Genomic DNA, 26095 nt, shown 5'->3' on the forward strand with positions numbered 1-26095 from the left:
TTAAAAATAACCCTTTGTTTGCAGCTGTTCCCACCTCACTCAAGCACATCAAAAGTGGGTGCAGAGATGGTCAAATACCGTTATCAATAGGTCTACAAGGTAGAATCTGTACTAGTTTTTCTAGCCTGTTGTAACTAGCCACCACTTGAATTACTACTGTGCAGTTTCTAGGAGAGTGAATGCCTTATGTTCTGTCGCCCAGAACTTGGGGAATAGGAGAAGGAAAGCAGATAATAATATTCAAAAGTGTGTGTGTAAACAAAACAAAAGGCCTAATGCAAGAAAAAGAAAGAAACAGAGCTGGGATTGCAGAAAGAGCTGGGATTGCAGAAAGGCCTGAGGTAGTGGGGGGAAAGGCGTGTTAGCTATGGAGCAGAAGAGGTGGGGGGGGGACTCAGAGAGCCCTGCGGTGGTGAAGGAAGCAGGGAAGAGAGTGTGTGCGCACTATGGGGTACAGAGAGAACAAGGGATAAATGAGATGGCATAAATACATTAAATTAAATGTGATATGTCCCTCAAGAACATTTGAGCTGTACACCACATTTTAGAATCAACTTAACAGCTTTTTCAGTGAAGATGAAAAAATTATTAGCTGGAGGGTAGGGTGGGGAATAAAAAGGCCCATACTCCTGTTCATGTTATTTGGAGCAGACACCAACTATAGAATGAATAAAAAACTATTATTACTGAAATATTTAGTGCCAACATATTGCTAGCTACTGGAGAAAAAAAATTCTGTCAGGGGAAATCCATGGGCACCAGGGCAGACAGGGGCAGATGGAGGGCAGAATTAGCTCAGGAGCAAAGTGTTGGGGGTAGAGTGGCTCTTCTTCTCCTTCACCATCTGAATACCCTACTAGTGAAAATAGCTATAGCATTAAGCTGCTACAAATGGTGATGCTGGAATAAAGTTAACATCACATCCCAAACTGAGTAGTAATGCAGGAGCGAATACCAAGCAAAACGTACACACCCAGTCCAAGACAGGTACATATGTGTTTTCAATATTTTTCTGGTTTTAGAAGTTGAGTTAGATTCAGCATCCGTGTTAAGAATCATTAGGTCATTCAAAGGTTTTTAGGGAGCTATTCCCCCCCCCCCCAAAGATGAACTTGCAATGCCTTCCCCAATCCCTCACTATGCCTAGATATGTCAGAGTTGCAAATAAGTAAATAGGCTACATATATCAAATACAGTGGTACCTTGGTTGCCGAACGTAATCCGTTCTGGAAGACCGTTCCCCTTCCGAAACGTTCAACAACTGAGGTGCAAAGGGCGATTGGCAAAGTCAATGGAGGAAATTGAAAAAAATGCAGCAGAAGCTGATTGACTTTGGAGGCACGTTTGAAAACAGAAACATTTTCTACTGGGTTTTTGGCGTTCGAAAACTGAAACGTTTGGCTTCCAAGATGCTTGAAAACCGAGGTACCACTGTACACACAGAAAGTATCCAACTAGCCTGTTTTATATAATGTGATCCGGAAGATTTAACCACTACTTTTCTATGACTACTATTGGAGGAGCAAGGTGAATTGTCTATTTTATGTAATTTATAACAGATATTTCAGGAAAACTTTTAGTTGTAACTATGAAGAAAATGGGGATGGAAAAAAAATTAGAGAAAGGGAAAGGTTGTAAAAGAGTGCTCATCTAGTAAGATTCAAAAAAGGCAATAAAAAAGCTGGAGGAAAAAGAATAAGAAAAGAGAGAAATAATTTCAAAATTGCATTGAAGAGCCGGCACAGGATGCACTCAACCAAGCTACCAGAGTCAGTCAGGCTCTAAAAAGAAAGATAATTTATCTGTAAAGAACATGTTCGGCATTGAAGACAATTCTGTTCTCTGCAACCAAAATGCCAGGGGTGGGGAATATATCCACAGCAACCAAAGGCTGTTAAAATCCTCCAGCTGGTTATATAACAATGCAAGTTGAAGGCTATCAGCTACAGATGACACATTTCTGAAGCTGAACGCCTTTCAAACATTAAGACTCACCACCACAGTGGAACGCAGCAAACCCCAGGTACAGTAAGAGCCAGTAGCAGCATCCGCCATTCTCTGATGAAGTAAGCAAATAGTGGCAGCAACATGTAGCCAATTGCAAAAAATATGCAAACTCCTAATGTAGAGAATATAATACGAACTGATTTGCCAAGAATTTCTGTGCCTGTTCAAAACAAGGAGTGTGGGTTAGCATCTTAACTCTCTCCCCCCTCTTTAAAAAAAAGTTACTCGAAATATTCTATTGCATTTTGAAAAAATGAATACAGTCTTTAAAATGGAGCCATTTGTCCTAGAACATTTCAAGAGAAGTATGGCCCAGAATTAAGTTATGCTTGTAACTATGGTTTAATGTGTAAGATAGGATATAATGCTGGGGGAGGGGGAAGAAATGGGAGGGGATTATCAAACACAGCTATAACATTATTAAGAATCTGTTTCAACCTCTATTTAAAAATATCAGAATTGCCTTTGCTAGGTTTGACCAAGGTTCAGATAATCCATTATTATGTTCCCAACACCAGCGAATCATATCTCTCTAGACACTCAGAAGTAGAGCATGAAGGTAAGAGTCATTCCATTTGTAACCATAGCTTAGATCCAGAGATGTCTTGTGCAAGCGAAAAAGCAATTCTGCTTGAGAAAAGCAGCCCTCCCAAATTCCTCCAATTTTCGCAGCCAAAGCAGTGCATTGTAGCCCAGCTTATTCGGCTCCAGAGGGGCTGCTGACCTCCAGGAGAAGATTTTGCAGGGACAGTGGCGTAGCGTGGGGGGTGCAGGGGGGGCCGGCCGCACCGGGCGCAACATCTGGAGGTTAGGGTTAGGGGGCGCAAATCCACGGGTTAGGGGGCGCAAATCCATGGGTTAGGGGGCGCAAATTACTTGCCTTGCCCCGGGTGCTGACAACCCACGCTACGCCACTGTGCAGGGACCCAGATGGCTTTTTTGGTGGGGAGTCAGGATGGCCCTGTCATACAAGCAGAGTCCCATTTGATCCTATCTCAACCCTACAACTAGTATTAATTCTAATAAAAATGACTAGATGTTTGCCCTACTGTGAGTGCTGAAGACCGCTCCCTGCAAGGCCCTTTCCACCTGGCCTTGGGGGCAGGGCCAGACTCATCCCGCTCAATTTCAGAGATTTCTGGGAGGCCAGAGGGACACTGCCCTGTTGTGAATGCTGAAGAGCCCAGACTCACTGGAACAAACTCTGGGGTTGCGTCAAATGTTGAAAATAAGGGCTATAATATCCAAATTTATAATGAGATTTAAGTACTACTTTGGTTCACACCATCTGTAACAGAAAGCTTTGAAGAAGGGGGGAACTTCCTGGTGCCAGTAATTCTGTGAAGACTATGGGGGCTAATGAATTATTTCTTTGGTGAACCTTCAGTGTCATTAAAAATGCACTTATCATTTAGGTAGTCCTTTAAAATATTCGAAGTCCTTCACATACATTGGCCTAAACCAGGGAAAAAGATGGGATATGAATAAATTCTTCATCATCATCACTCCAAGTACCGTATTTTTTGCTCTATAAGACTCACTTTTTCCCTCCTAAAAGGTAAGGGGAAATGTGTGTGCGTCTTATGGAATGAATGCAGGCTGCACAGCTATCCCAGAAGCAAGAGGGATTGCTGCTTTCACTGCGCAGCAATCCCCCTTGCTGTTCTGGTTTCTGAGATTCAGAATATTTTTTTCTTGTTTTCCTCCTCCAAAAACTAGGTGCGTCTTGTGGTCTGGTGCGTCTTATAGAGCGAAAAATACGGTATACATTCATGAAACTGTTAGGGCCATGGAGTTGTTAGTGCCCCCAATGCAGGCAGAAATGTGTCCATCTGTGGAGAGGGGAAGCAGGGTAGGTAACTAAGGGCAGCCCTCTCTACAATTCTCTCTCCTCTTGAACAGTTGATCGGAACAATCACACATTTAAAACTGGGTTTTCTAAGTGCAGTCCTAGCAGCTGCATCAAAAGAGGGAAACCAAGCACAAGGTATCTGAGGGATTATCTCAGCAATTCCTTCAACAAGCAAAGGAAGAAAGGTCCATATTATTATTGTCATAAAAGTGCATATTACTATTATTCCCATATTGGGGACTGGAAGAATACTATTGTGTAAAACTCCCTAGTGAGTTTGCAGCTGAGGCAAGATTTGAATTAGGGACTTCACACACATAGCCACTATGCTACATCATCTCTTACAGTACAATTGCCATTGATACTCATAAAACTGTACCATTATGCATTTCCTTCTCTAAGATGAAGTCACATTACTATTTTGTATTAGGCCCTTTTCCAGATTAGCATCCAGCAAGTTCAAAAATCAAGACGGCCAAACCTAGGGAATCTAATTATTGTTTAACCTTTAAATTCCCGTTTCATAGGTATCTCATCACAATAGGCCACCCCATGACTGAAAGGCCATTGTGTAAACCCAGTCAGAAATCTTGTAAGATATGAGTGATGAACCAACTGGTGCAGCAAATTTTATATTTTCTTCAGTTCTGTGAAGAACTTTTCTCTGAAGCAGTTTATGGAAAATGAAATAATCAAGTATGTTTACTGGTGACAAGATTCTCAACAATGGGTACCTGAGTTTTTGTCACTGAATCCTGCATTTCAGTTCACAATTTCTTATTATGAAGAAGACTGAATTCAGCAGAATCAAGTGGATGGTTCAGATGGAGTTTTTGGGATGTGGGGCGGGTCTCTAGCTCTCTTTCATCCACCCACCCACTCCTACCCCCTATTTTACAGTATGCCTTACACATTATGAAACAACTTTGTATGTTCTGGAATGAATTAAGAAAAGAGGCTCCAAAGTTGCATACAAATCAGTTTCTATAAAATATATTACGTGATTCTTAGCTAGTAAATGTATTTGTTTGATTTCTGTACATATTTGAGTTCTCCCTTTTCTCTTCATTTCCTGCACTTGTGGCCTCCTTAAACACATTTTAAAAACACAAGTTTGTAATGCTGGAATTGTGTGGAATCGTTTCATAAATCATATTGCTTCATTGCTGAATGCCCCTGCAGAAAATAAAAAGAGGAAGGAAGATACTTTCGGGAATTTGTTCTGTCTTAGTTGGAGCATGCTCAAAAAGGTTTACAAGAGCTATGCTACCAGAAATATACATCAGGTCATTTTCAAGTAGACTCTGGCAACTTGAATAATTCTTGAAAATTGCTTGAAAGAACAGTGCAGTCAGTACAACATTTGTTGTGGAAGGAATGTGCACACAAGGGTTATGAGTGCTCTTTTTGACCGCCTTCTTAATTAAGATAGTGTGGCAATATTCCTTTATATACCACCAGGGTGAAGGAGAAGGTATTAGTACACTTTATTTCCTGGCCCTCAGTGCTGCTATTGCAGAATGCTCTCTTTTTATTTCCAAGAGGAAATTTATATTAATTCTCCTTATGAAACCTTGTTTGAAGTGTCATTAAAGGTTATAAATCTAACCATTCTTGGAAGTCAGATGATGCTTAGAAAATTAATATGTGGCAATACAGTTTTGCCAACATGGAGGGGTGATAAAGAAATTGTAGTACTAAAGTTTATGAGCCAGCCTGATAATGTGGGTATGTTTGATCAAGGTAAAACAGGGTGGAATTTTCTGTCTGCCTCTGAACACTAAGGAATGACACACTCACACAAACTTGGGATTCATGCTGGGGATCAAACCCATGGAGATGACAACACATAATAGAAACCTGGGGCAAAAACATGATGTGCTTCAAACAATTTTGGGCAGTGATTTTGGGGGAGGGATGAGGTGTTGGTACTCAATAGCCTGATAAAGGATTAGTAGGGCAACAAAAAAGTGCCTTTTAAAAAACAATTACATACATATACAAGTGAAGTTGCTTGCTTTTGTGTGAACACAGTGTTAAGGCACAGAGGGTACATGAGCCTAGGAAAGGTTTTGAAAATAAACCAAACTGTGTAGTATGATTATTAGATTGAAAAAAGTGCCCCATAGTACAAAAAAAGTCAACAGTTCCTCCAAAAGAGAAAATCATTGCTCCAGTTTATTGAAATGAGCATGTGTGAACTCAAAGCATGTCCAAATGAAGTGATTCCAGTAGTTAGTGGATGTAACTTTCCACAACTGCATGACTCCCTGCCTATACCCCCACTCCTGTCCCCTGTACAATCCTGCTTCAGTGTTTGGGATTTGTGGCTACAGCCTTTGAGATTTCTCCAGCAAAGGGTACCAAATGAGGAAGGAAAATCTGTACAAGTATGGAATATGTCGGTTAACAGAATTGCATTGTTATTCAGTCTACGCTGCTGGAGAGACAATGAAAATGAGAGACATCTTAAGCATATTTTACTTAAATGCACAAAGACATGAGGCATGGACAAAGTGGGTTTAAATTTTTTTAAAAAAACCCAACCCACAGGTATAAAATTTTCCATTTTTAAAATGCAGTTCACCATTCCTGTTCTGTCAGCTGTGGTCGATAGGATGGTGCAGGCGGGGGTGGGGTGCACACCTGACTTCCCAACACAAAGCATCATTGCCACTTACCAAGGGGGGAGGGGCAAGGCGCTGGGAGCTCTGCATGGTGTGGCACAGTACCCACACGGTGCTGAACATCCTGCACCTCACTCTTCCTCCTCTTGGTCAGCGGCAGCAATGCACGGCGTTGGGACACCAGGAATGCATCACTGTCCTGCCTGAGAAATCCTGCTAACCCCGGCTGCCTTCAGCCCAGCTTGGTCCAGTACAATAAAAATAATGCATGGCAGTTCAAGGAAACACAATTTTGCCTCAACAAATAGAAACATATTTTTTAAAATGGAAAGAGTCGCTTTCTACATGTTAAAATGCACCATACAATAACATTCTGACCCTATATCCATCACAAGAGGCTTCAAGTACCTCAAAACAAAGCTGAACATTTTCTGGGGGGTGGGGAAAGATTAAAATATCCCATCCCAATAAAAACTACCCGTATATTAATACAGGAGAGGTTTAAATAAGTGTCAATGAAACTACAGTATAATCAAATTTACAGAAACTTAGTAATGTTTGAAATGGGAAAGACAAGCACCTACAGTGGTGCCTCGCAAGACGAAATTAATTCGTTCCGCAAGTTTTTTCGTCTTGCGAGTTTTTCGTCTTGCGAAGCACGGTTTCCCATAGGAATGCATTGAAAATCAATCAATGCGTTCCTAAGGAAACTGCCTTCAGTCCAGGTCCGGGGACAGTCTGTCCCCCGACCTCTTCTGAAGGCTGGGGGGGGGGGAACAAGGGCTTTTCTTCCCACCCCCAGCATTTTAAAAAACTCCGGGACAGCAGAGGACTTCTCCGCTGTCCCGGGGTTTTTTAAAATGCTGGCGGGCGGCAGCGCTGCCGCCCACCAGCATTTTAAGATCGCCCCGGACAGCGGACTTCTCCGCTGTCCCGGGGCGATTTTAAAGCCCCCGGAAAGGCAGGCGGGGGGGGGAGCAAAGACTTTGCTCCCCCCCGCCGCCTGCCTTCAAAAGCCGTCCGGGAAAGCGGAGAAAGCGCTGCGTTTCTCCGCTCTCCCGGGAAGGCAGGCAGGGGGGAGCAAAGACTTTTGCCCCCCGCCGGCCTTCAGAAGAGGTCCAGGACCTCTTCTGAAGGCTGGCGGGGGGCAAAAGTCTTTGCTCCCCCCCCGCCTGCCTTCAAAAGCCGTCCGGGAAAGCGGAGAAAGCGCTGTGTTTCTCCGCTCTCCCGGGAAGGCAGGCAGGGGGAGCAAAGACTTTTGCCCCCCGCCGGCCTTCAGAAGAGGTCCTCTTCTGAAGGCTGGCGGGGGGCAAAAGTCTTTGCTCCCCCCCCGCCTGCCTTCAAAAGCCGTCCGGGATAGCAGGAAGCGCTTCCCTGCTATCCCGGACCGCTTTTAAAATGCTGGCGGTGGGGAGCAAAGCCTTTCGGCCCCCGCCGGCCTTCCTGGACCTCTTCTGAAGGCCGGGGGGGGGGGGGAAAGGCTTTGCTCCCCACCGCCAGCATTTAAAAGAGGTCCCCGGAGATTTCCCTATGGGCTTTCTTCTTACGAAGCAAGCCCATAGGGAAATTCGTCTTGCGAAGCGCCTCAAAAAACGGAAAACCCTTTCGTCTAGCGGGTTTTTCGTTTTGCGAGGCATTCGTCTTGCGGGGCACCACTGTATATGTAAACAGCTCTGATGTGGTAGCCACTTTCAAATGGCACTATATGGAGGTTGCCTTTACTAAGTAAACCATTTACTTGAGGGTTACCTCCTTTGTGCCCCCTTTTCTTCCAACCACCATTTAGATTATAGATTATAAAGGATTTTGGAGCATAAGCTATTTTTGTTTACTTATTTTACCCTGTGAATCATTGTATACAGTGATGGCATGACACAAATAAATCAAATAATAATAATAACAACAACAACAATAATAATAATACCAGCAGCGTGGAACACCTAAAATAATCTGAATGAGATAATTATCTGATGAGATTATCTGATGAGATAATCTGATTTTTTTAAAAAAACTACAATTTTTGACAATTTTTGCAGATGCATACCACTCTAGTCTCCATAGGAATGTAACATTTTTGAAATGCCCATTCAACTCATTGTTCATCCACATTTTGGGGGATGGAATTTGAATTGTTCTCTGCTCATTTCTCACCAAATTACTGGGAAACTTAAATATCTAAAAATAATTTCCATGCCATTGCTGAAATTGCAATTGGCCAAAGAAAGAAATATCTTCATCATCTCATCTAGTTTGGCCCTGAGAACCAGACCTAAATTCCTGACCTACAGAGCAGAATAGATTATGGCAAATTTATCTATATAAATTTTGCGAAATGTTCCTAAAAGAAGTTTACGCTTTTAGGCACAGGACTATCAGTTACATAGAATCATTTCTTACTAAGTGAAATTAGTATGCATACTCAAACTACCATGCTAATAGGACATTTCAATGGAGTGGAAATAGTCTTACCTAATATGAAGGCCACAACGTAGTTTGAAATCTGTCCCATGCCAACTAGAACAAAAAGAACTGTGAACATTTCCCAGCTGGTAGAGAAGATCTGCAGGAAGCTGAAACCTGTCTGCACAGCCATAGTTGCAAATAGAATAGACTTTCTGCCAAACCTTTTGAGGAAAAGAACAAAAAAACAAACAAGCAAGACCGTAAATGAATCCACAATATTGTTATTGCCGCGTTCTAGAGAAAGCAAAGAAACCTAGCAGGTTGATTTAACTTAAGACTCAAGGAGCAGACATTTCTCCTGCAGAGAGAGGCTGGAACGTTGAGTTTACCTTTTGAAAGTTTAGATATTGGCAATATTCACCCAACATTGCACAACCTGTTCATTATTTTTCACTAGAACACAGAATTGTGACATTTGATGAGCCCCCCTTTTCAAAAATGAAAACAGTACCCTAGTACAGAGATGGGCCATAGAGTCAAATTGAATTCCCTGGGCTCCTTTGTCTGGCCATGGGGACTCAACCCAGGCCACACACCTTCCCCAGCCACACCCTTCAATGGTCCTGCTTTATAGAAAGGTTTCCCAAACTTGGCCCTCCGGCTGTTGTTGGACTACAACTCCCACCATCCCTAGCTAGCAGGACCAGTGGTCAAAGATGTTGGGAATTGTAGTCCAAAAACAGCTAGAGATCCAAATTTGAGAAACCCTACTTTACAGGAACTTTTGGGTGTTATTTCCTGGCTGGAGTATGCCCCTGAACTCCAATAATGCTTTTTGCTTGCTTGCATGGATGCAAGATAGAGTAGGGCATGCGAGTGTGTGTAAAAACTCTACTATTATATGCAAAGGTAAAATTTACATGTTGCCCACTTTTGCTTCTGGTCCTGCCCACCATGGGTGTGTCCCCCCGGAAGGATGCCAAGGATTAACCAACAACTCACAAAAATGTGGCAAGCTTTTGAGTTCTCCAGAACTCTGCATCAGGCAAGATGTTATAAAAAGCAGGGAGTTAGCAGAATCTTTTTTGGGGGGGGAGGGGGGAGGAGTACAAAAATTAGGCAGGGTTGCACTCATGGGGTCAGCTTGTAATAATGATGATGATGATGATGATGATGATGATGTAGACTATTCTTTGAACTCAAATTAATAAAGCTTGACTACCACCAATTTGTCCTGTGCATTCTCTAATTGCAAATTAAAATGGCAATTAACTCATTATGCACATCACACCAAGAGGCGGCACAGCTACAGGTACCTTTGCTTTAAACCACTGAAATTATGTAAATATTATTGAACAAAATTCTGGGGTTTTCTGTATTCTGTCTAATCGGAGTGATGCTTAGTAAATAGAAGCAAGATATAACCAGATAACAAGTATTTTAAGTATCAGCTGATGTCACAATAATTTTACAATTGATAAAGTTAAATAATCTGGATTTGCCTTTCTTAGCAGATGAACACATGGTGGCAGCATGTCATTTTCATTATCTCCTGATGAGAGATGAAAATCTACAGCCATGGAACATCCGGTGGCAAGCACAGGATGAATTTTGCGTTATTGAATAGAACATGGTGACATATTTATGCCATGCATGAATTTGTTGGGGGTTTTAATAGAAATGACAGAAAGCAAAGATTGCCTTTGTCCAGCAACTCAGGGAGCAAACTACATGCAAATACATGTATTGCACTAACTTTGTTTTTAAATGAAATAGCCTCTGGGGAGTTTCTCTGAAGTTCCAGATGCAATATTTGCCCTTGTAAATGTGCCTCTGGAACCCACCAGGGAACAGTATTGGGGGGGGGGGGGAGAGATTAAGCAAACAAAAAAAGTCCAGTAAAACAAGAGTTCAGCACACACTTCCTTTTACTTATGTCCTCAAGATCACAGCCTCTCAAGGCAACATGTCCAGAATATTAGCATTCACAATAATTAATTACTTGCCCTTCTTTCTAAGATCCCAGCGCAGGTTACAACAATTAAAACAGAATATTAGAAGAGTTGAAAACAACTTACAATCACAGAAATAACAATAGCATTTTGCTGGCCAAATTGTAACACTGATTGTGAAAACCTTGCAGCAATGGTTTACCACAATCCTTTTTCTTTTATCTTCATCCTGGCTCGGGTGTATTTTTATTTCCTTTTCCTGTGTTACACTCATACTCACAGTGTCCTTTTACGGAAGTGAAAATTAATCTGAAAGTACTGGCATAAACAGGTTGCATAATATTATTATTATTTACTTTTTGTAGGCAAGAATGAATACCCATATACAGCATGGAGTCTCCCTCTCTCCCTCATATGCATGTGTAAGACTTATAAAGTGCTTTGAGGTTTTTTACAATCAAGTGGTGTATAAATTTTATTAAATACGGTAAATAAATAAGATGTAGCAGTCAAGGAAGTATGTGTCTTTCTTTTTTTACTGAGGCATGCCTAAAATAGTCTAGAAAGTAAAGGGGAAATTCACACTGAGCATGGCACACTATTTGAAGCCTGCTGCGTACGTCTAATTTTGGTTCAGAGCTGGAATTGAAAATACCAAACATGATCCTGCTCCCTCAAAAGTGCAGGGTGAAAATCCTAGGGCAGCCAGCTGACTGTACTTTACCTGTCTGAGAGCTGTCCTGATACAAAGGATCCAAGCAGCACACCCACAAAGAACAATGATGTAGTTAAGGGGGTTTTCCAGTCATCATCACACACCAGATTCCACTGGAAGAGAAACACAACAAAGCAAATCCCATGTCATTAAGGCATAAACTTAGTTTAAATTGGTCACTAACTATATGGATTAGCAGTGACTAAGCAAGAAAGAAAACTTAGGGTAGTGGGGAAGCGCTCAGTAAAAATATCAGCTGAATGTGCTCCTGCTGAGAAAAAGCCAAATCCCAGGCTAGAGTGTACAGGCGCTCTCTCTCTCTCTCTCTCTCTCTCTCTCTCTCTCTCACACACACACACACGCCACTAATGAGCATCCCCATCACTCACAACCACATTTACCATGAAATAAATAAATAGCCCTTCATTCTCTTGGGGCTGCTGCCCAAGCGAGGGAAGGCCGCCTTTGATCAACCAGTGGAATGGGGTGGGTGGTGCCTTCTCCCCACCTCTGCTGCATTTGCACCCGCATTCTGACACCAGTTCTGCTGGGTGCCCTTCTTGGCCCTTCTGGCTCTCCGCAGGCAGGCAGGCAGGCAGGCAGGCAGGCAGGCAGGCAGACAGACAGACAGATTTGGGACCGGCTGGGCTGCAGCCCGTGTGAGTCTCCTCCTCTCCTCCCCGTGCAAACCACTTTATGTGATTTCATTTGTGCATGCAGGGGCTTGGAACAGAACCCCTGTGTAAGTGGGGGAGCACCTGTATTAGCAATGGAACTGAAAATAAAACTGGGGGTTCTATAATAACACTTATCTGTATCCATCCTCTTTATACCATGCATAATTTTATAAACCAGAGTTGGGGAACAAGTGGCTTTCCGGATGTCACTGTCTTTAGCCCTAACTTGTGGTTGGGGTGATGGGAGCTGTAGTCCAACAACATCTGGAAGACCACAAGTTCTGCTTTGTGGTTATAAACCCCTAGCATTTAGATGTACTTTTCTAAACTAAAAAGCCCCAAATGCTTTAGCTTTACCTAATAGTGCTCCAGCTCTCTGCTAAATTTTGGTTGCACCTTTTCCAGTTCTACAGTGCCATTTTTGAAAAAGGTTTGACCATACATGTACACAGTATTGCATAAGGGCAGTTACTATCCCAAATTGGGGAGATATTTACTAGCTTATATGGCTGTAAAGAAAGGATTTTGAAGATGTTCAGAAGCTAACCCTGAGATAGGAGGAGAAGCAAGCTCTGGAACAAATTTAGCTAGCTCCTAAGGTATTTCAAAAATTGGGAACTCATCTTCTTCTTAGTCATGGTGTACTGCAACAACTTGGGGCAAACAAATCAATCCTATATAGACATAATCACCTAGGAGTAAGCCCCACTGAAGTTAATAAGACTGACTTTTGAGTAAACATGTATAGCATTGTGCTATCAATGATGTGCTTTGCAATGTAATCTTAAGCTACCCTATGAACTCTCAACACACAAGCAAATTCACCGAAATACAGATCTTTTTTGTTTACAAATATAAAATACTTTTATTACTAACACCTATACTGTACAGTTGTACCTTGGTTTTCGAACAGCTTAGTTCTCAAACGTTTTAGCTCCCGAACGCCGCAAACCCGGAAGTGACTGCTCCGGTTTGCGAACTATTTTTGGAAGCCGAACATCCGACAGGGCTTCCAATCGGATGCAGGAGCTTCCTGCAGCGAATCAGAAGCTGCGCTTCCTGCAGTTCAGGTGGTACCTTACACCATCAAAACTCTCCAAAATGCATAAAAATATTTCAGACAAATCTTGGCGGTGTGGGGAAACAAAAGGAGATATGTACCATAAGTGGTGGACATGCCGAAAAATTAAAGAGTTCTTGAACCTCATCTATGATGAGATGAAAAAGAGCTTTAAATTAACATTTGCAAAGAAGCCAGAAGCATTTCTCCTTGGAATTTTAGGCAGTGATATCCCAAAAAATATAAAAGAAATCTTTTTATATGCAACAGCCGCTGCTCAGTTATTAATTGCATCGAACTGGAAAGGGGGAAAAGTACCAAGAGTAATGGAATGGCAAAATAAGTTATTAGACTATGCAGAATTGGCTCAACTGACAGATAGATTAAGGGGAAATACAAAACAATCATTCACGCAAAAATGGGATATGCTCAAGAAATACCTACAAAAATATAACAACAACGTAACATCTATGGCAGCATTTGAATGACCCTTGTGTAAATTAAATACTACTAAGCAAGGAAAAATGGTACGATATGTTATAATAAAGTACTACAAACTATAGTAACAGTAAGGTAAGAAGTACACCGTAAGTACACTCAATGTCGTAAATGTAACTTACATCGGGAAATGACGGGAAGTCTGTTTTCATACAATTTAGTTTATTGAATTTTTTACTTTTGTTTATTTTTGTTTAGTCAGAAATTATAAGAAAGGAGCATGTACAAATACAAGTTTAAATCAATATTTAATTGTATAATTATTTAAGGCTGTACATGTACCCAAGATTGTGTATGGATGTAAATTAATAATAAATAAATAAATAAAATAAAAATGGCCAGGATGTAAAAAGAAGCAGCAGCAGCAGCAACGCTTTGGTTTCCAAACGTTTTGGAAGTCGAACAGACTTCCGGAATGGATTCCGTTTGACTCCCAAGGTACGGCTGTATATCTGAAAGAAATGAACTCTTTATTACAATGCATTTGTCTGTGTATGCAGAGTTAATAACAGGCATTTGCTGAAGATAAAATCAATACTCTGCAAATGTAGGCCAAATATTCTTCAGTTGAAAGCTGAGAAATGCCGACAGACAGCTCTGCTCCCGCAGAGCTTGGATTACAAAACTCATGCTCTGCAACATGCAGACAATTGGCAAACAAACCAGAAGTCAAATCACTTTCAACAGAGCGTAAATTAACCTCTCATTTCTACTGTAAACTATTTAGATCTTTCATCTATTTCCAACTCATCGAGCGACGATTACTGGAAAAGGAGAAGCAGAAGAGAAAGAGATGGGGAGAGAGAGAGAAAGAGAGAAAGAAAATACAGTCCAGAAACATTATCAGACTTTATTTATATTTATTATGGACTAAGATATCCAGCTTTTGGAACGAGAGGGAAATCATAGCAAAAAAAAGAAAGAAAAGAAGATATTATCTCACTCACTAGCTTTTACAGTGATGTTGTACAAGCATAAAAGTGTTAACTATAAAGTATTCTGTTTCAATTTGTGCTAGGAGGAAGAGGCATGTAGGGGCATTTCGGTGGGGGAGGGGGGATGATATGGTACCAAGTGTTAAACGTAAAGGTAAAAGACCCCTGACAGTTAAGTCCAGTCGCAAAAACTCTGGGGTTGCGGCACTCATCTCACTTTACTGGCCGAGGGAGCTGACGTTTGTCCGCAGACTGTTTTTCCGGGTCATGTGGCCAGCATGACTAAGCCGCTTCTGGCGAAACCAGAGCAGCGCATGGAAACACTGTTTACCTTCCCGCTGAAGCTGTACCTATTTATCTACTTGCACTCTGATAGGTTGGCAGGAGCTGGGACTGAGCAACAGGAGCTCACCCCGTCACGCGGGTTCTAACTGCCGACCTTCCGATCAGCAAGCTCTAGGCTCTGTGGTTTAGACCACAGCGCCACCCGTGTCCCGTTAGGCAACTGCTGTTCCTTAAACAAATTCAGGCTGAGGAGCATGCATTTGCCAGTTAAGTTTTTGTTTTTAGTCCACTTTTTCCTTTGCAAAGTATTTAAAGAAGCCTTCAAAATATAAAGTACGTCACAAAAAAAATCAAAACAAGATTAAAACAAGACTGGGGAAAAGATGAAAACCTGTAGTTCCTTACAAGTCAATGGCCAGAGAGTGGAACAGCAGTTCTAACCAACACCATCCTATGAGATCAACATCCCAGGAAAAGGCAGAAAAGCTGCAAAACAATGGCCTCAAATCCAACTTCACAAGGTATCCTGGAAGGATACTATGGCTGATGGTATCAAAAGCTACTGATACAGGGGTATTAACAGGATTTCTTCTGGGGTGAGGGAAAATAAAACGCTAAAAGGGGAAGCAGTAAAGTTTTTCCTCCAAAATGAGAATAGTGCCTGTACATTTTGTATCGTATTTCAGGTTCTACATACACAAGCTTTCTCTGCTTAAGTCTGGGGATGACTATTCATGGGGGTGCAGAGGGGCCTTGTTGCTTTCCAGTGCCCTGAGAGGTTCAGCAGAATCAAAAGGTTTGCACCTCCCCTCATCCATCTCCCAGAAACAGTCATGCACCAGGGTAACCAATGTATTTTCTGCACCAAAACTATAGATTTTAGCCAATGTTAGTTCTACACATACTAGGTCCATTAATTTCAGTGGGTTTAATTTGAATATAACTTAGTTGGATAGAATCCCATCTGTTTGTCTGTCTTATACCCCATGTTTCCCCAATATAGAGCCCAAGGTGGAAGCTAGGTCTGAGTAAGACTGTAAAGCATTCCAAATACTCCGTTTTCCCATTCCAAGTGGAAAACTACGCTTTAGGTAAGTACAACTGTACTTTTAATGGGAAAACACCTGAAGCTGAACCATCGCCAGCGTCATGATCCTGCATGTACATGTCTCTGTTCTCTAAGTAGATTGGTTCACATCCTCAGGATGAACACGCTGAAAATGGTATCCATAACATGACTGGGCAGACCCCTAGAACTGATCAGTTCCAACTCTATACATATTAAAAGCCGTATCTAAATTGGAGTGGGTGTGAAGTGTGCTTTTATAAGACTAATAAAAGCTTTGCAGACAGAGAGGCAGCAGTGCTCTGATTACATGGCAGCTGGCCTCAGGAGGAAGGTTGGATTCTGGCCCCAGTGCTTGACTGTTTCTGGGAATCACAAGTGGGGACAGTGCTGCTGCGCTTAGGTCCAGCTTGTGGGCTTCTCATAGGCAACTGTTGGTCACTGTGAGAACAGGATGGTACACTAGATGGGCCTCTGGCCAGATCCAGCAGTGTTCTTCCTAGGTTCTCTTTGCTTCCTCAGTCCTTTAGTAAAAAAACATTTTTATTCAGCAAAAAGTGATTCCAGCAGGCCAACACCAATACGCTTTGCTCAGATTTTTGTGGGGCACAAACTGCAACTATGCAGAGTGACCTTTCCTTGAAGAAGCGCTTGAACCGCCATCCTTCCCACTGAGTCACAGCACAGAGGCAGATGTTACTTGTTTGCATTTATTTACCATGCTTCTTTGGAATTTCCTAAAACTTGCCATTCCCATGTGTTTTTTTCTCCCCTTTTATGTAATTTAATAGGCGTGCCCCAGCCTAGTGAAGAAATAGAATTTTTCTAACTGAACACTAGCTTTCTACTCAAGATTTTTTGGCTTTGAGAATGTCCCTTTATCATGCAATATTGGAATTTTGAAAATTAGCCAGGTGGCTGGAAGAGATGCCTACCATTGCCTAAACTGGGCACGGGGGAGCCTGAAGCACTGTTTCTCAGAATTTTTCAAAAGAAGTTCTTTCTCTCCTTCATATCCAGAAAGCATAATGTAATTTACATTATTATCTAGATATACATATCCGGAGGTATTATTCGGTGGTAACTGGAATTGTGTTTTTGGTTGCGCAGAGTAAAAGTCTGGGTCGTAATGTGTTTGTGTCTTCTGAACTTGTTTAATTCCACATAGTTTAGGAGAGCAAACCAATTAAGGTGCTACCTGGATGAGAGACAAGGAGTGAGTGGTTATGTTGCTGTTTGTATGTTACTTTATTGCCCTAGATGGTGATAGGTGAATGAGCAGGTTGTTAATCATGCTTAAAACTGTCTGGGATTTTTTGCAGACCAGGCATTCTCTTTATGTCAAATGGTTGGTTGCGCATTACCTGTGTTATCAGTATGATTGGTGGGAACGCTTGAGAATGAGGCTTGTAAATGAAAGGTTGTAAAGGATGTATTTGGGAGAGGTTATAGTACCAGGTGTGTGGGAGAATGTGGTGCAACTTCTATTTTACTTATTTTGTTTAATTGCAAATGATGCTGTATATGTGGAATTTTATTGCATTTTTGTATTCAGTTTTTATCTTCAATGTTTATATTTAAGTCGTCCGCCCCGCTAAAACACTGTATATGACAGTCTAGTTATTTTGATATTTTGCAATGTTCTGTTTCATGCTTTAAGATAGGCTGTAAAATGTTTTGAGGTTTTTTTGAAATACGTATCTGAAAATAAAGGACATTAAACAGCTACAGACGTCTAAAACTAAGAGCATGCTTCTTGGGCATTTTAACTATTCTATTCAGAGCAGAGAAAGCTTCAAGCAAACAACAGTTAACAAAGTAATTGAAGGTGGCATATGTTTTCGAAAGTGGGTCGGAAGGATTATCAAGTGAAGTATCTGAAGCAAGCTCATGCTTTAAAACCATGAAGAAAGGTCACTTAACTGCCCACACAGGTTGGGCAATGTCAGATTACAAGTAAGGCACAGTTCTCCTGGCTCAACGCTTTGACCGCAGCTCTATAGCAATATAGTCAGTAAAAGTTAAATGTTACAGTACTGAAAGACACATGCTAGGCATGACTAAGGTAGATAAAGAGGTGCAGCCTGACAAAACAGAGATAACAGAGTGTTGTAACTGTGTTTCCTGTTGAAGCCCACTCCACACAGCCACCCGTAAACTGCATGTTCTGAAAATGAAGGCCACACATTGCTTTCCACAATATAAAATACAATGTGATTATTTTACAGTTTTTGCTTCTTTGTAGACACAATAATAAGGCTAAAGTTCTGAAGCTTCTCTTGCCTCTGACTCTTGCCTCCTGGCTGGAACTGGTCCCTACAAACCACTGTCCTGCTCTCCTGAGTCAAGACTCCAGCCCCCTGCACACTCGCCAGTCCCTGACGTCTGGTATATCACAAACAAAGAACAGTCCACTTTTCAAATGCTTGCCTTAGGCTTGCATTTTACATACCACAATTAAATAAAAATTAAAATCCATTATACTTCTTAGATGCTATAAGCTGGTATGAAAAATTAACTTAAAGTATACAGGCTAAAATGTGCAGCATCTTTAAACAAAACCATCTTATCTTGTTCCTTTATTTTAAAATTAAGCCAAAGGTCATCAGCACATAACAAAGACAAAATGGAACGTGAATTGTTTTGCAGTTCAGAAATTTAGCCAATACAGTAGTTAGTCCTGACTCCTGACTAATTTACAGTTCGCTGAATTTTGAGATTTTGACTTGTCTCTTGTATAACCACACTTCCAATACCACTTTAAAAGGAGCTTTAACAATGGCAGCCCAGTATTATCTGTTCACTTCTGTTGTGGAAAAACAGTCCAATAAGGGAGACAAGAGCTATGACCTAGTTTGCCTCTATAAATTTCTCCCCAGAGTTCCCCATAGCCCTGATAAGACGCAGCTAAATTTGCTATCTTCACCACCTCTGTTTCCCCCATTACTTCTACGTTTAAAATCAAGCCAAATTGCCTCTTGCGCAGCATACTTGCATGTGCGTCATATCTGGTCCCCGAAAGCCCAAGAGTTCTGGGAAGTACTGCATTGGCCTCAGGTTAAGTAAGACATTTCCTTCACCAGACACAATTAACATATTTCCAAACCCCAGACAGCTAGCCTGGTATTTCCCACTCTATGTCCTAGGCACTTAAAGGCAAATTATTCAGTCCCCTCTTGCATTCTACTACCGTGTCTTATATACTTGGGTGAATGAATTGTCTCCCAAGTAGTCAAGAAGTTGACTACCCCAGTACTATCCCTTCATTGCTGCCAAGATGAGGGGCTGAAGCAGAAACACCACAGAATTTTACATTGCAACTTTGTACGTATCTCTTTTGTACTGTGGATATTTATTTGTGCAGCTGGGAAGCCATTTATTATGGAAAAATCTGGTAGAGATTTCCTGGTTTTGCAAGCACTTCTCACATCACAATACATTTCGTCTCACCAGATGGCTAGAAGATTGGGATCAGGGTGTGCAGCATCAGCTAGGAAATACTTGCACCCAGTGTGCTACATAACTTGACACAATTAAAGAGTAGCAAAACACTCGTGCGAGCAGGAAGGGTGGAATGAGAATCCAGCGCCATTATTCTCACATTGTGACTCCTAGAGCCTTGGTATAAATAATTTATTAGCTCATGAAAAATACTTCCTTTTGGGAACTTGAAATGAAGAAAACCAATCAACTGCCTCTTAAAATAAAAGGAAAGCCGTTTATCATCTCCACTAAGAAATGCAGGAGCGTTTCAAAGCAGGCAACAGACTTTGTAGGAAAACTCTCTCTCTCTCTCTCTCTCTCTCTCTCTCTCTCTGTGTGTGTGTGTGTGTGTGTGTGTGGAGAACAGCAATACTGCATTGGCCTGAATATAAGGCTCCCTTTCCCCCCAAATTCCGACCATGAAAAGTTAAAGTGCGGCTTATATTCGCAACCTTGTGGTATGCAGACAGGAGCGCGGGGCAAACAGGGCCAGGAGTGCGGCAAAGCGGCGCCCGCCTTGCACGTAGTACTCTGTCCTCCCCCCCAAGGCCAGGAAGGGAGAGAGGAAGAGGAAAGGGCACCAGCAAACGCAGTGCAGCTCACCTCCCCAGTATGCAGCCAGGAGCAGCGAGGAATAGAGCGGCTTATATTTGGGTGCGGCTTATATTCGGGCCAATATAAGGGGAACAGATTTCATTTTTAAAAGAACATTCCAGTGCTTGTTTGTGTGTCTAAACCCCATGAACAATTCAAGTGTCTGTGTGTTCCTGCCTATGGTCTTTAAGGAATGTCTCCGAGTAAGACAACAATTTACAGTGCTACCCATTAAAAGGAATGGTAAATATTTACACACAGAGTTTTCAAATGACTATTGTTATTTTTTTAAACCGGTGGGTGTGAGACATTATGAAAATGACACATATAAACCTTATGCAATTCAGTTTGGATTAGTATGGTAAAAACAGGAGGCCTATCTACCATTATAGACTTCTGTAGTTACCACAAGCTAAGTTTCTATAACGCACATGCTTTATTTGCTGCATTTTACTGTATTTTATTGTGATGTGAGTTTTAATTTTTTACTGCTTTTAAAGCTGTTTTCAATCACCCAGAAAATGAAGCAGCCTATAAATGGCATAATTAATTAAAATTAAATAATTATCTTTAAAGATTTTCTTTAGAAAACAGTTGTTTGGTTGTTGTTTTTAAAAAAAACCTTGCTGCTCAATTCCAACCCTTCTAGTTCAATTCCAACCCACCTAGCGCACCAGCAGCCACTCTGTCAGGCCTGCTGGAGGCGGTGGCCGGCTGGGCCTTGGAGTTCCCTAACCTATTGGTATTGGGGGACTTCAACATCCATGCTGATGCCACTCCCTCCTCACAGGCTCTGGACCTGGTGTCTTCCATGGCGACACTAGGGCTCTCCCAGTTTGTTTCGGGCCCCACACATCAAGCAGGCCACACGCTGGATCTGATCTTTGGCGTCGGTATAGATGTGATCATGTTTCCTTCGATGAAGGTGCCATGGTCTGATCACTATGCCCTGAAAGCCAGGATTGACGGTCCACCCCCACCCTGCTTAGGTGGCGAGCCAATTTGGGCTCGCCCGCAGAGGCTGATGGACCCTGATAGATTCCGTCAAGCCTTGCGGGACCTTTCTCCCCCTGGCGACTCACTGACTGAGCTTGTCGAGGCCTGGAATACCCAGCTCCTGGCAGCCATCAATGAGATCGCACCTCAGCGCCCTCTGCGACCCTGCAGAAACCGGGCTCCCTGGTTTACCGAGGAGCTCTGGAAAATGAAGTGGGACCTCAGACGGCTAGAGCGAGTATGGCGGGGTGCCCGTGACGGAGCTTCAAGAACATCTTATAGGGTTTTTATGAAAACCTACGAGATGGCAGTGAAGGCCGCTAAGAAGTCCTACTTCTCAGCCTCCATTGCATCCGCTAGCTCTCGCCCGGCGCAATTATTTAGTATAATTCGGTATTTAACGTCCCTCGAAGGACAGCCAAATTTAAATAATAATTTGACACACAGCTGTGAGGCATTTGCGAGCTTTTTTGCGGAGAAGGTCCTGTTGCTCCGCCATGACCTCCCTGCCAATTTGGATACAATAAAGGAACTGGAGGCCCCTCGACTGTCCTCGGGTTCAGTATTGGACCACTTTGACCGGATATCCCCAGCCGATGTGGACAGACTCCTCCGAGCTGGAAAGCCCACCACTTGTCCTCTCGACCCGTGCCCGTCCTGGCTGATTAGAGCGTGTCCAGACGAGGTGCGGGCCCCCCTGGGGGATATCATCAATCTGTCCCTTGGCACCGGGACATTCCCGGGGGAACTGAAGGAGGCAGTGGTGCGTCCGCTTTTAAAGAAAACATCATTAGATCCCTTAGATCTATCCAATTACCGCCCGGTTTCGAATCTTCCATTCCTGGGTAAGGTGATTGAGAGAGCGGTTGCTGAACAGCTTGGTAGGTTTCTGGATGAAACATTGGCTCTGGATCCATTCCAGTCCGGCTTCCGCGCTGGTCATGGGACCGAGATGGCTCTGGTCGCCCTAACAGATGATCTCCGCAGGCAGCTGGATCGAGGCGGGTCGGGGCTGCTGATTCTTCTAGACCTGTCAGCAGCCTTCGACATGGTCGATCACGAACTCCTGGACCACCGCCTTGCTGACGTGGGGATCCAGGGCACAGTCCTTCAATGGCTGCGCTCGTTTCTCTCTGGTCGGGGACAGAGGGTGGCGCTTGGGGGGGAATTGTCATCCCGCCACTCCTTGGTGTGTGGAGTGCCCCAGGGTGCAATACTCTCCCCGATGCTTTTTAACATCTTTATGCGCCCCCTCGCCTAGCTTGTCCAGAGTTTTGGGCTGGGCTGCCATCTATCTGTTGATGGACGGCCACCCTGACTCGGCCCCAGACACACTGATCAGATGCTTGGAGGCTGTGGCTGGATGGTTACGTGGGAGCCGGTTGAAGTTAAATCCTTCGAAGACAGAGGTCCTCTGGCTGGGACGGGACGACATGGGACTGAGGGGGCAACTCCCATCTCTTGCGGGGGTGCAATTAGTGCCAGCACCGTCCGTTAAGAGTTTGGGTGTAATCTTCGATACCTCCCTCTCCATGGAGGCGCAGATTGCAGCTATAACAAAGGCAGCATTTTTTCATCTCCGCCAAGCTAAGCAGTTGGCGCCTTACCTCTCTTGCCCTGACCTAGCCACTGTGATCCACGCGACGGTCACCTCCAGACTGGATTATTGTAACTCGCTCTACGTGGGGCTGCCCTTGAGACTGACCCAGAAACTCCAGCGGGTGCAGAATGCCGCAGCGAGACTCCTTACAGGGTCTTCGCTTAGAGATCACATTCATCCGGTGCTATACCAGCTGCACTGGCTCCCGGTGGAGTACAGGATCAGGTTTAAGGTGCTGGTTTTAACCTTCAAAGCCCTATACGGCCTAGGACCCTCGTACCTACGGGACCGCCTCTCCTGGTATGCCCCACAGAGGAACTTACGGTCTTCAAATAAAAACACCTTGAAGGTCCCAGGCCACAGAGAGGTTAGGCTGGCCTCAACTAGAGCCAGGGCTTTTTCGGCTGCGGCTCCAACCTGGTGGAACGCTCTGTCACAAGAGACAAGGGCCCTGCAGGACTTGACATCTTTCCGCAGGGCCTGCAAGACAGAGCTGTTCCACCTGGCCTTTGGTCAGGGCGCAGCCTGACTCCCTCCTTTGGCAATCTTTACAAAACTTTAGTTTATGGTTGCCATCAATTTTGATTTTAATTACTTTTTATAATGTTTTTATAATGTTGTACTGTTTTAGTGTTGTTAGCCGCCCTGAGCCCGGCTTCGGCTGGGGAGGGCGGGATATAAATAAAATTTATTATTATTATTATTATTAGTTACTCCCTAGACCATGGATTGGCAAGGTTTATCTTGCCTGAGCCGGATCAGTCCCGCAGAGATCCCTCCGTGGCCTGCGATTTCCAGTGTTTGCGCATGTGCAGACGCAATTTCCAGCGCCACGGAAGCAAGTCCTCATGCCGTGCTGGTTTAGCGCAGCGCACAAGCAGGTGACTCGGTTCGGGGTGGCTCGTGGGCTGGTCAAACAACCTCCGTGGGCCGCTTCCAGCCCATGGGCCTTAGGTTGCTGACCCCTGCCCTAGACAGTGACCAGAGCGGGTAAGAGAGCCAATTATTTCCTCCCCTACCTCCTAGAGCCTGATTATCTGCCTGGATAGATATCTCCTTTACCACATGGTTTTTTCCCCATTTAAGTAGGCTCAGTAGCAGTAACAGTCAGTATTGTACCAGCCTCCATCTTCTCTCAGGGTAAGAAGAGAGACAGTGGAGATGACAGAAGAAGAATAGGGGTGGGGAGAGTGTTCTGCCAGCACCCCCACCCCCTACCTTTAATATATAATCTTCGGAATTTTGCATATTGCATAGAAGAACCTTCATGTTCTATGAACCAAAGTGCATAGCACTGATAACCAAGGAAGGAACAGATAGAGCTGAGAGACATTTCACAGGGCAGTGTACAGCACACACTTTTTCTTTGCTACTATTTATTGTTATATAAAGACCTGTGGTCATATCCGTTTAGAATTTTAACAGCTAAGTTGAACTGTTGCCAGTATGATCTTAGTTCACCGTAGACTGCAGTTAATTACTTGACAGAAATGTAATAATCTACAATTTGAGAGTTGGTGTCACTAAGGCTGTATGCCTCAGATAAACAAGTGTTACACACCGTTAAAGACCAACAGGTCATGAACCATAAAGGATACTGCCATATAACTTGACAAACTGACTTCAGTAATTGTGTGTTACTGTGGAATATTTTACTTAATTAAAACAGTTCCAACTGCCCTAAGGTAATCCTGCTATGATTACCATTTAAAATAATAGTCACCACACATGTGTGACATAGCTGTCACATGTTTATGTATGTATGTGACAGGTGGGGTGGTCTTTAATCCTTTGCTACTGTCATGGTCCCCACTGATTTGCCCCTCCCTCATCCTTGCTTTTTGCGGGCACCAGGGAAGATTGTAATTGACACCTTTACCCTACATATTTGGTCCAGCTTTGTTTTTATAAGGAAAAGTAATGAGACATTCGAATACTGCTCCATATATTTTTTCCTGCATGCAGAAAATAAGACATGCTGGTTTGGAAGGGATGTATTCTAACATGCAAGCTCTTGTGAGCTCTTATGTTTGGGTTTACTACCAAACACAAGGTTAACAACACTTGAGTATGAAGGCTGCACCAACACATCAGTATGAAAACAAAGGAAGCGCTATGTTAGTCATTAACTAGGCAATGAGTTTCTGTCATTTGATTAAACATTATCACAGGGCAAAGTCTCTGGAAATTTGACATAAAACAATTTACTAGTGTGCAAGTAGGGACTGGAATCCTATACTAAAGGACTGGCCTTGGCTTTTTGCAATTATCAATCCCTCAACTTCATAACTATCCACTATGGATAGGATTCTTCCTTGCACTGGACTCCCGTTTGCACTCTCTCTTCATTGCCCATGAACCATACAATGGGAAATTACTCTCTCTTCATTGCACTCTCTCGTCATTGCCTGTGAACCATACAATGGGATATTACTAGGAATAGGAGAGCTGCACGTGTAAGTTATTCTGAGACCACAGGGCAGGGTGCTGTGCCTCAATCATTGACCAGGGAACCAAGGGTCAATGAGAAGCTGTTGTCCCTGCCTCCCAGAAAGAACATCATAGCAAAGGGAAGACAAACCTAGTTCCATCCACCAGCCAAATGAACAATGGCAGTGAGAACTTACAAGAACTATGCAGCTAAGAACTAGCACCCAAGCTCATTTGTTTTCTTCCTCAGTCACAAAACCTTTTCCTTCTGTATCGTGTATTTCAGACTAAGAAAACACACACACACACTAAAACCAGAAAGTATTCAAAAATAATGAGCAAAAAGGAAGAATAATTCTCAGATACCAAAAAGATATGCTGTTTTCAGGATGTTCAGTATGCTGGCATGTTCATTACACCTAAATCCTCAATCTGCTTGGCATCTGTGAGATGTATTTTTTTCCTTTTCATTCGTCACTTTAGATTCCAAGCCTGAGGGTAGAGGCTATCTTATTACTGAGAGCCTTTAGCTAACTAGCAGGGTACAGATATTTAAAATAAATATTCCAAGTCAGCACTTCTACACCATTCAGAATCCTCAAATGGATGCTGCTGACATAGTTTTACTGAGCAGAATGGGAGGACTGGATGGGATTAAGGCAGTACTCACAAGCCTCCTCATTTCCAGAGTGCTGTGACATACAGTTTGCATATGGGGCCTTATGCATGTCCAGGAAGGCGAGGTTGAGAGGGAGAGTTCTGTTATGCCCATGTAGAGGAACACTGCCTATATGAATAAAGGATCTACCCTAACTATTAATATGAGATTATACGTGGTTGCAAGCTGCAAGAGAAAGTTGTGCCATGAGCACTAATTCTGAGAATAATCAGAACATATAATCTCTCTAATGTGAG

The 26095-nt window shown here is 43.0% G+C and overlaps 1 protein-coding gene across 2 annotated transcripts in view; it reads right to left on the reverse strand.

Moving 5' to 3' along the window:
* The window catches only part of SLC22A4 (solute carrier family 22 member 4), a 57979-nt gene that overhangs the window by 17121 nt on the left and 14763 nt on the right, over positions 1–26095 (reverse strand). For both annotated transcript variants that reach the window (XM_083728517.1, XM_083728516.1), the window contains exons 2-4: positions 11566–11669; positions 8956–9110; positions 1996–2167 (exon numbers count right to left, since the gene is read on the reverse strand). In XM_083728517.1, coding sequence (XP_083584643.1) covers positions 1996–2167; positions 8956–9110; positions 11566–11669 — 431 coding nt within the window. The remainder of the gene's footprint in view (positions 1–1995; positions 2168–8955; positions 9111–11565; positions 11670–26095) is intronic.

Source organism: Podarcis gaigeae (genome assembly GCF_964106915.1).
Source record: "Podarcis gaigeae genome assembly, chromosome: 2".
Classification (NCBI taxonomy): domain Eukaryota; kingdom Metazoa; phylum Chordata; class Lepidosauria; order Squamata; family Lacertidae; genus Podarcis; species Podarcis gaigeae.